The following is a 15243-nucleotide window of genomic DNA, read 5'->3' on the forward strand; positions in this document are numbered from 1 at the left end:
TTAGGAAATGGAGTTTTCTGGAGGCTCACCCCGCAAAATTTTCGGAATTGAAGCACTAAAAACGAGCTTGAAAAGTTCTTCATTGATGGGGCAGAAAGAAAGGAGGGGATGGGGCACTTACTCAGAAAATTTTTGATACTGTTAATTTAAAGTCAGTTTTAGATCATCTTTGAGTGTTAAAAAAATGGGAGAGGTTTGAGTACTTTCCTCCAGCAAATTTTCGAAACTGGAATTCCATGTTATGGCTTGAGTGGATTCGACTGTTCTCTCATGAATTTATTCAAAATTGAAGCCTAAAAATTTAAATTTTACACAATCTTCGATGATATTAGGAGGGGGTGGGGTTCTGGGGACCACCGGAATTCTTTCAACATTGGTTTCTATAAAATTATTGTCTTTTTAAATTGAGTGGCTCAAAACCGTGAGTTTGTACAGCGTACAGAATACTTTGTTTCGTCAAAAAATGTTTGAAATTCACATTTCGGCGGCCTTTGGCCTTTGATTTGATAATCTTAATAACCTAGAGTCTTTCATGCTCCTCAATGGTATTTTAAGACTACATTTTTTTAAATAATTTTATGGAAAAAAATATTTCTTCATTTTTGTTCCAATTGTTATAAACAGGGTCGCCGAGAACAAAAGTGGATTTGGGAAAAAAGTGACATAGGTCAATTTTTTCACAGGCCCCCCTTCTACACCTTTCACCATTAGGATGTTTTACCCTCTGCATGAGTTCAATTCCGAGCCGGGCCCCTATTCTCCAACTAAGCTGACTAAAACCTGACGTTGGCCCTTGTTGTAAGTTGCATTTTATAGCAATTGTGAATTGTCATTTATAAATAAAAGCGTCAAAGAAACCAAAAGTATTTTAACTTTTTACAACCGCTAAGGTTTCCCTGTTTTTTTTTTTTTTTTTAATTTATTCATTTATTTTTTATTTTACCACTAAAAATATATTGACAGCCCCAGGGTCCGACTAACTAAAAGTGAGGCCCTAGGCCCACATTAATTTGAAGACCCCTGAAGACTATGCAGTATTTGATTTACATTTTTAAAGCACGAATGCACTTTTGGAGACCTCTTTATCTAATAACACTGCTATTATAAATCACCTATTTGCATTTATGAATCCCCTTTGAGCCCCCTCATAATCGTGACCAAGTAAATTCGTTCCTGGCAGAATGATTAAAAATTCCCCTTTAACTCCTTAAAACCGAGTCCGCCCGAAAACGGCTTTGTAGCTTAGATCCGAGACCACCCGAATCCAGCCCACTTAAACGAACGCGGGGTTAGTAGGCAGAAAGAGACCCCTACTGGGAGACTACCCCAAGGAAGTTCCTTTCTTCTCGCCGGTAGTCATTTAGCAAGTGACAGCAACAATTGCATGAATGGAGAGCTGCTAATGACTTGAGGTCACATGGTGTTCTCAAAAAATAAGAAGACTAATTCATTGTACAATTGCGTTTTATTTTCCTGCACTTTTAATTCTCACCATTTTATACCAGTTTTTAGAAACAAATGGTATTTTGGGTTCTATAAATTTATGTATGAATTATCATTGGTAAAAAATAATACAAAACAATGTTGATAAAGCACACAATTTGCAAATAAATGCATATACATGCTTCGGGGTTACAAGGAACTTCGAAACACGTGTATGCAACTACTATTTGCAAAATTTTGCCATCTGTTAACTTTTTTTTTTCATTATTTTTATTTTCAGCCTCAAAGTACTTATTTCTTTCCAGTTTTAGAATCTTAAAAGCAACGTTTAGCAAATCAGAGCTAAAAAGGCATCTAAACAGATCTGTTAAGAGCTTGAATGGGCCCTTGAAAATAAGCTGCGTCCCCCCACACATACACACAAATGTTACTCAAACAGTAGCGCAACAAAAAATGAGATACAAGGTCATAATTACATCAAAAGATAATAACTACATATACGCACACATAATATGTATATTATTTAGGCATGGTCCGACCAACTCCAAAGTTCAGGTCGCTCTGGTGACTAAAGAAAACGCCTTGGCAACTATTCTCCCAGAATGGGAGAGAAAAAAAATTATGTTACCAAATTATAAAATATTTAATCTAGCGAAGGATTACATTTCCTTTTGAGTTCAAAATTCTGAGTAAAGTCATACTTACTAGTAATATTTTAAAAATTTGCATTTCTAAAAATGTAGGCACAAAACAGCATTTTCTAATTTTCTTCTGCACAACATGTCACGCTCAAAGCAACATTTTTATGCATACCTATCTATCTTTATATGCATTAAAATAATGTAATAAGAAGTTCTGTGTTTGTCTGCCTCGTGACAATCGTTAGAAATCTCTAAAAATGAAAATTTCAGGAAGAGTTCAGTTAAGGATGAGATTTAATTTTAAAAAAAAAAAGATTGTTGTGTGTCATGTTATGTATAGTGCGGTTGTAATAAGTTGAGCTACGACGTTGGCAATGTTTACCTTTTCTTAAAGAAATTATAAAAATATAGAAATATAGATAGATGGATTCAGACATAGGTAGATTTAAACATATGTACAGAGATATATTTTCTGTAATTCTAAAATATGTCTCTTAAAAATCTAAAAAAATATGTATATTTCTAAAAAAGAATGTTATATAATTTTATTGTAGCCTTTTTCAATAACTTTGTAAAAAAGGAAAACATGTGTTAAAAATAACTATATGTTTTGTAATTTATTTATTCTACAGAAGAATAAAAGTTATTGACTATGCTCAAACTTTTTTAAATCAATCGAAATTGGGGGAAATGTTTCCAAAACCTAAAGCTTCTAGAAAGGTTAGGCATTTTGCGCTGTAGGCGGAACATGATATCCAAAAAAAAAAACTGATTAGCAATATGGGTAGGAATTGATAGAAAGTCACGCTGTGAGACCACCTCAAAGATCCTTTCTTCCAACTGAAGTATTTTCAACTGATGGGACAGGTGACAGTGATGTACAATTCCCAATGGCAATACAACTACAAGGATTGATAGCTAATAACTTGTGAAGATGCCCGCTTTTTGGGAGGAAGGGGAAATGAAGAAACTTTGATATTCGTTCTAACTTTTTCATTCATGCAACTTGTTCTATTTTTTCTCCCTATGAAATTCTTCATTCCGAAGTTCGTTTTGATTTTTGAATATTTTTTTCTGGTTCAGATGTTTTATTCGTAATTTTAAAACATCTCATGTGTCTATAGATCGCAGACAGCTGAACCAACAAGAAAGATACGCGATAAACACTAGACTTAGGAAATAGCGAAAAAGACCGCTCGCCTGAAGCGCGACATCGATTAAGGTGACACCTTACCACGCCTCCTGCAATTAGTGCACACAACTGACGAGATGCTGCAAATAGGGGTCTCAGAGTGGACGATTCCATTTCCAAAATAGCTTGGTCGAAAAAGTCAGGACTTAATTGCAGTAAAAAAATTCCCCCCTTCCCGGTCTTAAAAGAGTTAAAGAAGTTTTTTCCAATCAACAAGTCATAATTTTTTATTTTTAAAAAAATACATGTATTTTTCATATTATTGCAATGCTATGCATAATTCTTTAAAAAATTTGGGGCTCCTTAAGAACATGGGGCCCAGGCCTAGGCCTAGTCAGCCTGTATGGTAATCAGGTCCTGGGCAGCCCCATTTCAGAAATCCCCCCCCCCCCTCTTGGTGACGGCCCTGCCTCCCTCCACCCGCAAGCTTTAGCCCATGCGTAAAGAAGAGCTGAGGCTGTGTTTTGCAAATTTGCGTTATTCTAAATACATGCGCTCAAAATTTACATTTCCCTATTAGTAGACAGGCCCGAAAGATTTTGCTGTTAGTTGATCGGCCCAAAGCATGACCAGCCCACCGGCAAATGCCCGGTTGCCCACCAGCTGTATCCGCCACTGAAATTAGGTACAGAACATGCAAGGAAGAAGTTTCGCTTTTAAAGCGCCAGCAGTTTAAGAAAAACTAAAAAAGTGTAACTCTTTAATTCTCAGGTCAGATAATGTTTTGATAAATATTGCTCAAATTGTGCTCTGCATTTCAAAAAACATTTTATGGAAACACATTTTTAGCATATTATAAATGGTGAGGAATTTTTGGTGCCTTAGGAAAAAGAATTTTGAAAGATGAGGCCGAAAGATGAATTCCGACAATTTTCCCAAATCTGCCAACATACTCAACTAAAAAATTACCTAAGAAAAGGTCCATCAGGAAATATGCAGTTAAGAAAAATGTTCCCTTTTTTGAAAAAAATAAAACTTGATCTTTCCACAGATGAAACTGAAATAACCACATATGAATATTATTGTTTCCTGATTATAGGTAGGTAGATTCAGAAGCTGCACTTCATTTAAAAGAACATTTTAAAGCTGTCATAAGCAAAGCTAGACAAAAGAGAGGGACGAGGAGGTTTCCCATTTGTTTTTAGTTTTTAGGGATACATTTTTTTCGCTATTTTACATATGAAATAAAAGTTAAAATTACATAAATACTTTTTTTTACAGTGATAAAGTCAGATTCAAAAACTAGCTACTTCTATTTCGATAATTATTGGCAGGAAAACTGTTTGCTGACAGGTTTTATTATTAAAGAAAATTATCAACTGTCAAACTGCTAGTTTGCTTATTTTTATAAGGGGCCATTCATTAATTATGTAAGGATGATTTTGGAAAATTTTGACCCCCCCCCCCCCTCCTCCCCCATGGGGTATGTAAGATATTTCAAACCCCTCCTCCCTATTCTTACATAAGATTCCATTTCGTTTTTCATAATAATAAAATAACGAATCGTACATCACTGAAATCAAAATTGAATTCACTATTATTAAATTAAACCTTTTTGTGTAAAGAAATATTTACTAAAAAGTCGGAATGTAGACTGAATATTTTTTCGACATTTTTTTGCATATGATGCGAGACTAATTAAAAATAAATCATACCACACAGTGCGGTTCTTTTATTACATTTTACACTATTCCTTCTTTGTAAAACAAATAAAAAAAACGGCTTGTCCTAAAGCGTTTTTTAACCTTCCAGGTGCAAATGAAATATTATCCCTGTCAAACCATTTGACCGGCAATTTCTAATGTAAAATATTGACTTAAAAAATATTATGTACGAATGGGTTTGAATCTCCCCCCCCCCCCCTGGTAAGGGCATGTAGAGATTTTTCTTATTCCGCCTCCCTCTTGGAACACTTATGTAATTAATCGGTCTAGGAAGATTGGGCACCGGGAACATTGGGCACAGAGCATTTTGGGTGCCAGGAACATTGGACGTCGAGCACATTGGGCAAATCTTTCCACGCCGAATGTTCCCAGCGCCCAAAGTGCTGCTCAGCTCCCAATGTTCCCATTGCCCAAAATGCTTGCCGCCCAATCTTCCCATTTCGTTAATAAATGGCCCCTTAGTATTACAGAGAATTCAACAAATAATCAAGCCAGCTGGTTGCCAATTGCAGTTATATGCAAATTAGTATTCAGTTATATATGTGATCAAAGCAAGTGGTCCTTTTTTTTTTTTTTAATGTGAGAAAAGTCCTTGAAATTAAAAGAAAAAGGTCAAAGTCGGTATGTTTTCAAGCGACTCTGACTCAGACTGTGAAGCCCTGATAATTCTAATTAGCTTCAAGAATTTAGAAACAGTTTTTTTTTTTCAAAATAAGAGACGGGCAGTTATGAAAAACTTATAGTCAACTATTTTCATTGCAGGTAAATTAGCATTAGGTAATTTTGTATGACTTCGAAAAATAAATGATCACCCGTGTAACAAATAGAACTTATTAGAGAATTTGCCTTTTGTGCTGAAATAATTTCAATCCAAAAACCGGCGCTTTTAAATTGTGAAATTAGCATGCAATTGCTGATTTAAAACAAGTCTGATTGAGGAGCATAGCATGCTTCCTAAGCGCAGCGCCATCTGGATTTTCTTCACATTTCGCCTCAACTTTTATCCTTCGATAGGCACACTACTCTTTCCAGTGGCGGCTCGTGCCTTAATTTAGCTGGTGGGCTTGCTGTATAAAGTTTTCTCAATAATATTTATACAGATACAATGGAGAGGACTGCAGTTAGTAATGCTGAACAATATAAGATACTCCTTATTGCAGTTGCTTTATTTCGAACTTCTCTTCACTTCAAAGTTGAAATTGTTTTAGAAAAATATCCACTTAAGCATTTTTTTTATATAATTTCAAGGTAAACAACCTAAATTTAAAGATAACCACCCCATGCAACTAGTAATAAATAACACATAGCATTAATCAAACTACTACATTACACTCTTGAGGCCAACACGATCACATGATCACGCAGCAGCATTAACTTTCGTTTTAGCATGCTTCTTTATCTCGAACTACGAAATTATTAACTATTTTTTTCTAGAAGCACAAACAGTTTCCTCCATCGCCAGTATATTCTTCATATATCAAAATTGGAACCACCTTCAATTTTTATTGTGTGAAACTACATCACAATACCTGGGGGTCACATCACATTCATAGCATTGGACAAACAGACCCCAAATTATCAGTGTATTTCTATAATTTCTGCTCTCACATTCAAAGCAAACTATTTTTAATTTAAGTTTTCAAAATGCTGTTAAATACAAGAACAATTACATCTGAATTTAAAGTATTGTATTAATTAACTGTTTGTGTGTTAACTATGCATTTATGTTGCAAAAAATAATGTTTATTGAATTATTAATACTACAATAAAAATTAAAGTTTACTAAATTCCTCTTACTAAATTTAAATTGCATTTTCTGCCCTGTGACGTGTTTAATATACAAGTTCATATTTATAATTATAGTAATATAGTTCAAAACTGTATATTTAGTAACTATTTTGTAAATGTGTACTTGATTAAGAGTCCAGAGTTTAAGTTTCTGTGCCCTCCTGATAGCCGTTTTAAAGTACTCTCTTGTATCTGGAATATATATTTATCCATTACCTATTCTCTGGAATTCTTACCAACAATCTTTAGTTCATTTGTGCATATTATTATACGTTTTATTGTGTGCGAATAGCATGTTACTGTTATATTACTTTATATGTTATTACTAACTGATGAGCAATAAGGCCAGTATAATTTAGGCCACCATTGTAGAAGAAAGACTAATTCTGCCATGGGCACTGGGCAGGATAAGAGCAGTAACTGCAAATTTTTTTTCCCTTTTTTTTCTTTTAAAGTCTTTTATTGTATGTTAGCTTTACATTACAAGCTTGCTCCTTTGGTTTCCGCTGAAAAAGCGTCTTAATTCCAATATTTCCCTATTGTTTGTATTAAATCCAAAACTTCTTTCTTCAAGTGTCTTGAAAACTCATTTCTGCAGATACTGCCATTTTAACTGCCTACGGTAGAATCTGTTGCAATGTTTGGGAAAAAAGTGTTTATGAAATTGAGATCACAAGACAGGTGATTACTTATTTTTAAGAGCAAAAGTATGATGAAGAGTTTTAGATGTGATTCAACAGCAAAGATAAGGTGGGGTGTTTTTTGTTTTTAAAGTTTCCTTCACTTTTGAAACAATACTCAAGAAAAGTTAAATTTGATGAAAGACAGTTTTTTCCACCTAAAAACAGGAGAGGAAATAAATGCCTAAAAGCTGTTTTGAAACAAATGTCATTTGAATTTGTGACGGCTACACAGTACACATGCATTAATATCAGCAGAAAATATTTTTCAATTTTCTAAAATTCATAGTTGTTACTTACACTTTGCATATTTTTAGTAGAAATAGTAGTCTTCAAAAATTTCATTTGCTATGTTCAAGTTTTGTCTATAACAAGGAATAAGTATCACTCTTATTTCCTCCCCCGCCTCCACTTATTTGAATATATTTGTGCCAGTCTTATTACTTAAGGCTAAAAATATATTTCTCATTCAAAATTAAGAAATGAAAAAAAGTTAAAACTTTGTGTCCTTAACAAATCTTCTGCTCATTACTCTGAGCTATGTAAGCTATTCTTTAAAAAAAGTTTTATCTCAGTGCTTGTAACTGTTAGCTTTTGGTGTGGGTAAAGATTTTGCTTTGTTTCTTATTCTTATATGAAGGATACTTTTGTCAATTTCTTAGTTATAAATTGAATCTTGAAAGAAAAACATTTAAGGTAAACACACCAGTAGTGCCCAGTGCTTAGTAATGGACACTTCAAGGTTTATATTTGAAAAAATAGGGTTCCGGGCTTCCCAAATGAAATCAGAGGTGCAGGAGCTAATACCTCCTGCTCGTTTGATGAACTTTTGAATCCATTGGGAGTCCTAGAATCCGATATCAAGTAATAAACTGTATAAATGCACAGTTTTTATTCAATTTTTTTCTTTTGCAGAAGTTTTGAGTGATCCGACAATAGCACACAAACTGGCAGATACGAAAGCTGCGGGGGAAGTCAAATGCCTTGACCAATTTTATACAACTTTGATGAATGAACCAAGTAAAGCTTTCTATGGCCTGAAACATGTACAAAAGGCGAATGAATCCCAAGCTATTGATACACTACTGATAAGTGATAAGTTATTTAGGTAAGGTATTTTTTTCTTTCTTTGAATGTTAGGAACAGTTAATGTATGAAAAGTATACAGTAGACTCTCATTTTACGTGGTTTAAGATTTGACACCGTTTTTCATATTTTACACGTATGAGTTTTGATTTTACGCAGATGTGGCAATGCAAACAGACAAAATTTTCCCCTCTTTCAAATTCCTGACTACTGAGATTGCAGGTTACGCGTAATAAACTGCATTTTGGCGTTATAATAATTGACCTTTGGCCACCGGAGACAATGTTCTGTGATTGGTTCTAGAGCATTTACCAGAAATAAGTTATTAAACTCACACAATTCAGAACTACTGGAAGGAGAACTTGTAGGAGTGACAAATGAGGGCGAAACCAACGTGGATATCGACATTGATAACACAAAAACCATAAACGTTTGCATTGAAATGTTGAGCTATTCTTTAACAATAGCAAATAATTTTTCCCACTTGTTAATGAAAAGAATATCCCATCATGGAAATGACGTGCCCGATCATGGATGCATTGTTAATCCCACACAAAGAAGTACAGTGAAAAATTCTTAATGACTGCTAAAAGATTATCATGACCAGCTCCTTTTCATAAACACTAAATTAAGTTATGTGTTCTTTACGCATGCTGTGCATATGTATCGATATAAGTGCACATTAAGCTTACTATATAATTGGTAATCCCTAGATTTTTTTTTTTTTTTGAAGCTATGGAACCTAAGCCCTATTTTAACACTACAAATAAGTCATAATTTACACAGTTTTGATTTACGCAGCGTTTCTGTGTAACATAACCCCCATGTAACACGAGGGTCTACTGAAAATGCATTAACAATGGCAATGGAATATGGACCACACACACCCAATCTTTTTTATTTTTAAACGGGTTTGTTTTTTTTTTCAAATAATTTTGCTTTCAAAGTTAAATATGACTGTTATGTGATGGCAGTAAATACTGAAGGATAAAATGGTGAAATGATTGTTTCTAAAGAAAGTAAAGTACTTTCTGGGTCTTTTCTTTTTTTTTTTTTTTTGTGTGTGTGTATTACTAACAAAATCTGTTTTTCATCCAAAGAGGGATTTTTTTTTTAATTCTGACTATCCTATAACTAACATAGTTTTCCAAATCTCAAGTTAAATGTGTTGATTTACCCATTTGTGCTTTTCAAAGTTTAATATCTAGGATATAATTCCACTGATGGAAAAGAGATTTCTTTGTATTTATAAATCAACCTTTCTTTCCTAAATTTACAGCATTTTTCAAATTCTACCCTGTTATTTTTCTTTTTATTTTCTTTTCTAATTCACAATTTCATTGATTCTGAACAAATGAATGACTTTTACTGATTTGCAGAATATAGAAAATTGTTTTAAAATAATTTAAGCACCATGTGATGTGGCAGTGCCAAAGTTGCATAACATATTTACTCATAAACTGCAACAGGCTCATTAACAAAGAGGCATATTGAAATATTTACCGTTGACAGGGGCTAAATATTTAAGTTGGAATTTCCACCAAAATTTGTAAAAAAACGAGCTGATGTGTGCATTACATGACTTCCTTTTGCACCAATTTAAAGTTATTTCCCCATTATTGGCAATTTTAAGGTGATTCAATAGTTAACTCTCTAAATATTACCAACAACGGCCAAATTAAAACCATATTTTAAAAAAAAAAATTCCAAATTTGTCGCCAAGTTGGCGACAAAATTTGGCGACCAGAAGCTTGGGGATATATTGCCAAGTGTTTGCTAAAATTATAACCCTACTTGAGTTTGCATTGAAATTAACATTGATTTCCCCCCCCCCCCCTGCAAAAAAAAAGGTGTAAAAGAGCCCCTTTGGAACATCCGAATGCAACCAAAAAGGGAGGTGCACAACTAGATCCCACTAGGAGTCTATGTACCAAATTGCAACTTTCTAGGACATGCCATTCTTGAGTTATGCGACATACATACGCACATACATACATACGGACATCACAAGAAAAGTCGATGTAATTAACTCGGTTAATGTCAAAATGGATATTTCGGGTGTCTATACGTTCTTAGGCACTTATCCGCATGTGGTTGGGTTGAAAAAAAACTCAACATTCATTCGGGGGTGAGCAAAATGGAAATTAAGGCCAAATTTTGTGTGAAAATTTTTTTGCGAATACAATACTTCCTTTTTTGTAAAAGGAAGTAAAAAAGTGAGTTTTTATGAAAATTTGGAAATCCGCTTTTTTTTTCCCTTTTTTTTGGAATCCTCTTTTTTTTCCCTCTGCTTAATTTTACTTTTGTTTATAAGTTACTAATATTGTTAAAACAAACTGGGTATGAGGCGTAAGATATTGTTCCCCTCACTTTTTCTGACAATATTTACAACATCTGTGAAGTGAAGTATGTAATCTTTTTGTATCCGTAACTGTTATTAGAAATGCCAATTTAAAAATGTTCAAAATTTATTGATTTTTCAAATATGAATGTGGAAATGTTTATATGCAAACCTTTCGTCTAAGAGGGAATTCCAATTGAGTTTTCTTCTAACCAAGTCGGGGAAAATTGCAGAAGGAACTAGAATTTGAATTTTTTAGATTTTATCCTTTAGCTTTATGTGTTTGAATTACATATCACTGGATCAACATATTATCATTATTAATTTTGTTAAGTTTGCCTCCTGCAGTTTTGCGCTTTTGTTTCCAGACTTGAAGTTGAGTAATTAGCTGATGTTTTTCATTTTTAAAAATACATTCTTTTGCTGCAAGGTGTGATTTTGTCCATCAACCCATACAAAACATCTTTCTTGATTTTATTATTAGTTTAATCATGCATTTAGTTTTCTTTTATGTTTTATTTATTTTTAAAAGCGACGGATTAAATATTAATTTACAGGATTATGCTTCTTCCGATTATAAAATTAACTAAAGGGGAGAAAAATCACTTTTTTAAAAAATCTTCCTAATTCGACAGATCTAGTAAATTGGAGACATAATTGCTATTTTTTCTTGCCCAACTGTCCCTTTCCATAAGATGTACTTTTATACCATTCGGCAAAATTTAGAGTGCTATTTTGGCAAATTGAGAATTTCCACCCTCCTAAATTTTTTGGTTTCGGGTGCCTGGGGAATGGCTGTATGTAAATTACTAAAATTGTGGTTCTTTTTTCTCCCTAGATGCAATCATGTTGCAAAAAGAAAACTGTATGTAGACTTAGTAGATAGTGTGCGAGACAGTGGAGGTGAAGTAAAAATGTTTTCAAGTCTACATCCATCTGGTGAACGTAAGTGAATTTCAATTCTCTTTGCATTGTTGAACTGAGAAATGTGTGAGGATTTTGATTTTTCTGAAACGACTAAATGAATTCAAAAATAAATTTATTTCACTTCATATTAAGAATTGTATCAGTATTTGAAGCCCTCTTTTATAAATTGTTCAAACTAGGTTCATTTATTTATTGAATAAACTTAATATTATTAAGAGAGTGCATGATTTTTTTTTGGGGGGGGTGGTTCAGTTTATAAAGAAAATTTAGTAGTTTAATTTTGAAATTTTCACACAAATAGTGCATAAGTAATAACTGTAATGTATGTGAGCTTGAATCCTAATCCAAATCTTGAATAATATATTATGTATGTCTGTTTTATGTAAATTTTTAATTGTTTTCAAATTTTGTTTTTGTGTAATATTTTCTCATTAAAAAAGTTATTTAAACTTCCTTTGATCTCAAAATTTAAATACAAACAGCAGTTAAAGCACAAAAATTGAAATGGATTTCAGATGTGTTTTTCACGTTACAAGAAACCTCTTTTTCAATGCACAAAGATGTGAGAATCCAATGCTTCTTATTGGATGAGACTCTTCCATAGATTATTGTGTTCTAAAGTTTTCAAAAATTTAAATGACTTGCAGGGTTTATACGCGTCATGGAAATCCTGGAAAGTCATGGAAAAAAGATTAACTAATTTCAGACCTGGAAAAGTCATGGAATATTAATATTTTCATCAAAAGTCATGGAAATTTATTTAAAGTCATGGAAAAATGTCTTGGGCAGCAATAAAGTAACAGTAGCTGAAAGAGCATTAGAAATCTTGAGTGTTTTAATAGTATTGCATGTAAAAGTTGTTAATACTCGAAAATTGAATGACCCCCAAAAGCAAATCTGAGTGTAGGAATCCTATTGCATCCGCTTCTGTTACAGCCACACGCCTTTTTTCTTTCTAATGTGATTTTACTACAGTAACATCACTTATTTTGAATTCACTATTATTTTCAGCACTTCTTACATTCTGTAGTAGTAGACTAGCATGTTCTTGATTTTGCCACACTGATTCAAAAAATTTAATTCAATTGCATCCGAGTTTATTTCAACTACTTGTAAAAAAAAAAAGCATTGAATTTATCAGAGTTTATCTTAATTTATTTAAGGCTTTAGAAAGACTTTAGTCTGGTGATAGAACATAGAAATAGGGGAATTCTAATAGTCAAGCGGTGATGCCAACATACAGCCCGCAAAACTGATCCCATTTGGCCAGCTGAAATATCTGATTTAGAAAAATGAATTTATTGACAAACGTGGCTTTACTGAACGAAAATACTGTCGAGTCACATGGATGATTAGACAATGTTTTTATTTAGTAAATTTATTATTAAATTTATTACTTAGTAATAACTCTTTCTAACTTTGTCCCATTCATTACTATTCTGCCCTATTTATTAGGCATTTAAACATCAGTATATTCGTTCACTATATTTTTACTTTACTTAAATTTAAATAATAAAGACAAATAAGAATCTTCAATTAGTTTCTGCATTGTGTACTGATATTGTACAAGTAATAACTGTTTTGATGAAGAGTTGCAGTGACGTAAAAGGTTTGCTAATGCGCATTTCTGAAAATTGGCAAGTTTGACATTAAATAGTACTATTCTCTTTGTGTAACAAGGTCATGAACATTTTTATGAAATCATAAAAAAGTCTTGGAAAAGTCATGAAATTTTTTTTATCTGAATTAAGTATGAACCCTGAACTTGAAAGTTTAAAAAAACCAGTCACAAACTCCATAAGTCCGAATAATCAAGAGAAAAAAATAAGAAAGGAAATTTAAACCCTGGTAACTGATAATTTCCTTCCTGAAAATATCATGCTCAGTTGCAAGATTTAAAAAAAAAAAAAGTAACTATGTTTTCTGTAACTATTTATCTTTTTGAGAATTGTTTTGCGTTTTTGTGAGAGTGTGAGAGGTGATTGCAAAAAATTAAACTTGGACATAGGCGACTGGTACAGGGGGCAAGGGGAAGGGGCAACGGCCCCCTCAAAAGCATGGGGCCTCGACCCTCCCCTTTTCCAAGCTCAAAATCATCAATTGATCAAAAAAAGTTACTATTGATGAATTTACGTATTTAAACAAAGAAGAATTGTCAAGTAAGACAAACAACATTAAAAAAAGCACAAATTTGCTAACTACAGCAGACACGTGTTTCGGCGTTACAGGGAACGCCTTTTTCAATGCAAAAAATAATGAGCTTATGGATGAAAAGACATCCATAAGCTCATTACTTTTTGCATTGAAAAAAGCGTTCCCTGTAACACTGAAACACGTGTCTGCTGTAATTAGCAAATTTGTGCTTTTTTTAACGTTGTTTGTCTTACTTTACTGTTCAGCACAAAGGTATTTATTTATCTTAAAGAAGAATTGACTTATTATGTGTATGTTTTATATTTTTCTCATGTCACTATTATTATAAAAGCCAAAATGGAACTTTAAACTGGGGGGGGGGAGGAAAGTGTCCACTACAGCTATCTGTCCTGATTTTGAGGCTGTGTCAAATTTTTTTGAGATCATTTAATCAATACTTAGGTTAAAATTTCATGATACAGCTGAATTTTACAAAACAGTTAACTGTAAGGGCACTGCCCCGAAACTCCCCCCCCCCCCCCCCCCCCCCACACACACACGCAGACATCTGTTCTGACCCCTACCTTTTTTTGTGCACCTGCCGTCTATGAACTTGGAGCTAGTTTCCTTCCCTTAAAATAGGTTGAATGATAAAATAAAGAAAGCTAAATAAAAGCAAAACTTGGGGGAAAAAATTACATTAAAGTTCGGAACAAACACGGGTTAGTAGCTCTTTGATTGCATTGTTTTAAATGTTATTTTAATAAATGTATTTATTTTTCTTTATATATGCTTCACATTCTACGATTAAATACTAAAAAAAAGCATTTATGTTTACTATTATTTTGTTCAATATTTTCAGAACTGGATCAATTGACAGGTATTGCAGCCATACTTCGATTCCCAATGGATGAATTGGAAGATGATAACTCTTCTAGTGATACTAATGATGATTGATTTTGAAAAATCTTATGCAAAAATTATGTACATTGTGACATGTCCTAAAAAATGAATATGGCATTTATTTATTGAACTGTATATAAATTTCTAAACAATTTAAAGTTTGTGTCCTTATTTTAATTAGATCCTAGAAATTTATTTTCATATATTCCAGAAATACTAGTTGCAATTTCAGTAGAGTTGGTTGGGTTAAGTTCTTGTTGAAATTGGCACTTTAAGTTAAACTATACACAAAAATTTAATAGTCATAAAAAAAATCATAAAAACTAACCTAGAAACACTTATTTCAAAAAAAAAAAAAAAGACTAAGTTCTTTGATAAAGAAAAATTTCCACAAAACCCAAATATACCACGCAAAACCAATCGCTGTGATTAAATATGACATGAT

General features: G+C 33.0%; 1 protein-coding gene across 1 annotated transcript in view; it reads left to right on the forward strand.

Moving 5' to 3' along the window:
- The window catches only part of LOC129221504 (protein pelota-like), a 45832-nt gene extending 30857 nt beyond the window's left edge, over positions 1-14975 (forward strand). Inside the window, exons 9-11 of the mRNA XM_054856257.1 lie at positions 8324-8516; positions 11674-11780; positions 14758-14975. Coding sequence (XP_054712232.1) covers positions 8324-8516; positions 11674-11780; positions 14758-14852 — 395 coding nt within the window. The 3' untranslated portion in view covers positions 14853-14975. The remainder of the gene's footprint in view (positions 1-8323; positions 8517-11673; positions 11781-14757) is intronic.
- Positions 14976-15243: the final 268 nt, after the last annotated feature.

The sequence above is a fragment of the Uloborus diversus genome, chromosome 1 (assembly GCF_026930045.1).
Source record: "Uloborus diversus isolate 005 chromosome 1, Udiv.v.3.1, whole genome shotgun sequence".
Lineage (NCBI taxonomy): Eukaryota > Metazoa > Arthropoda > Arachnida > Araneae > Uloboridae > Uloborus > Uloborus diversus.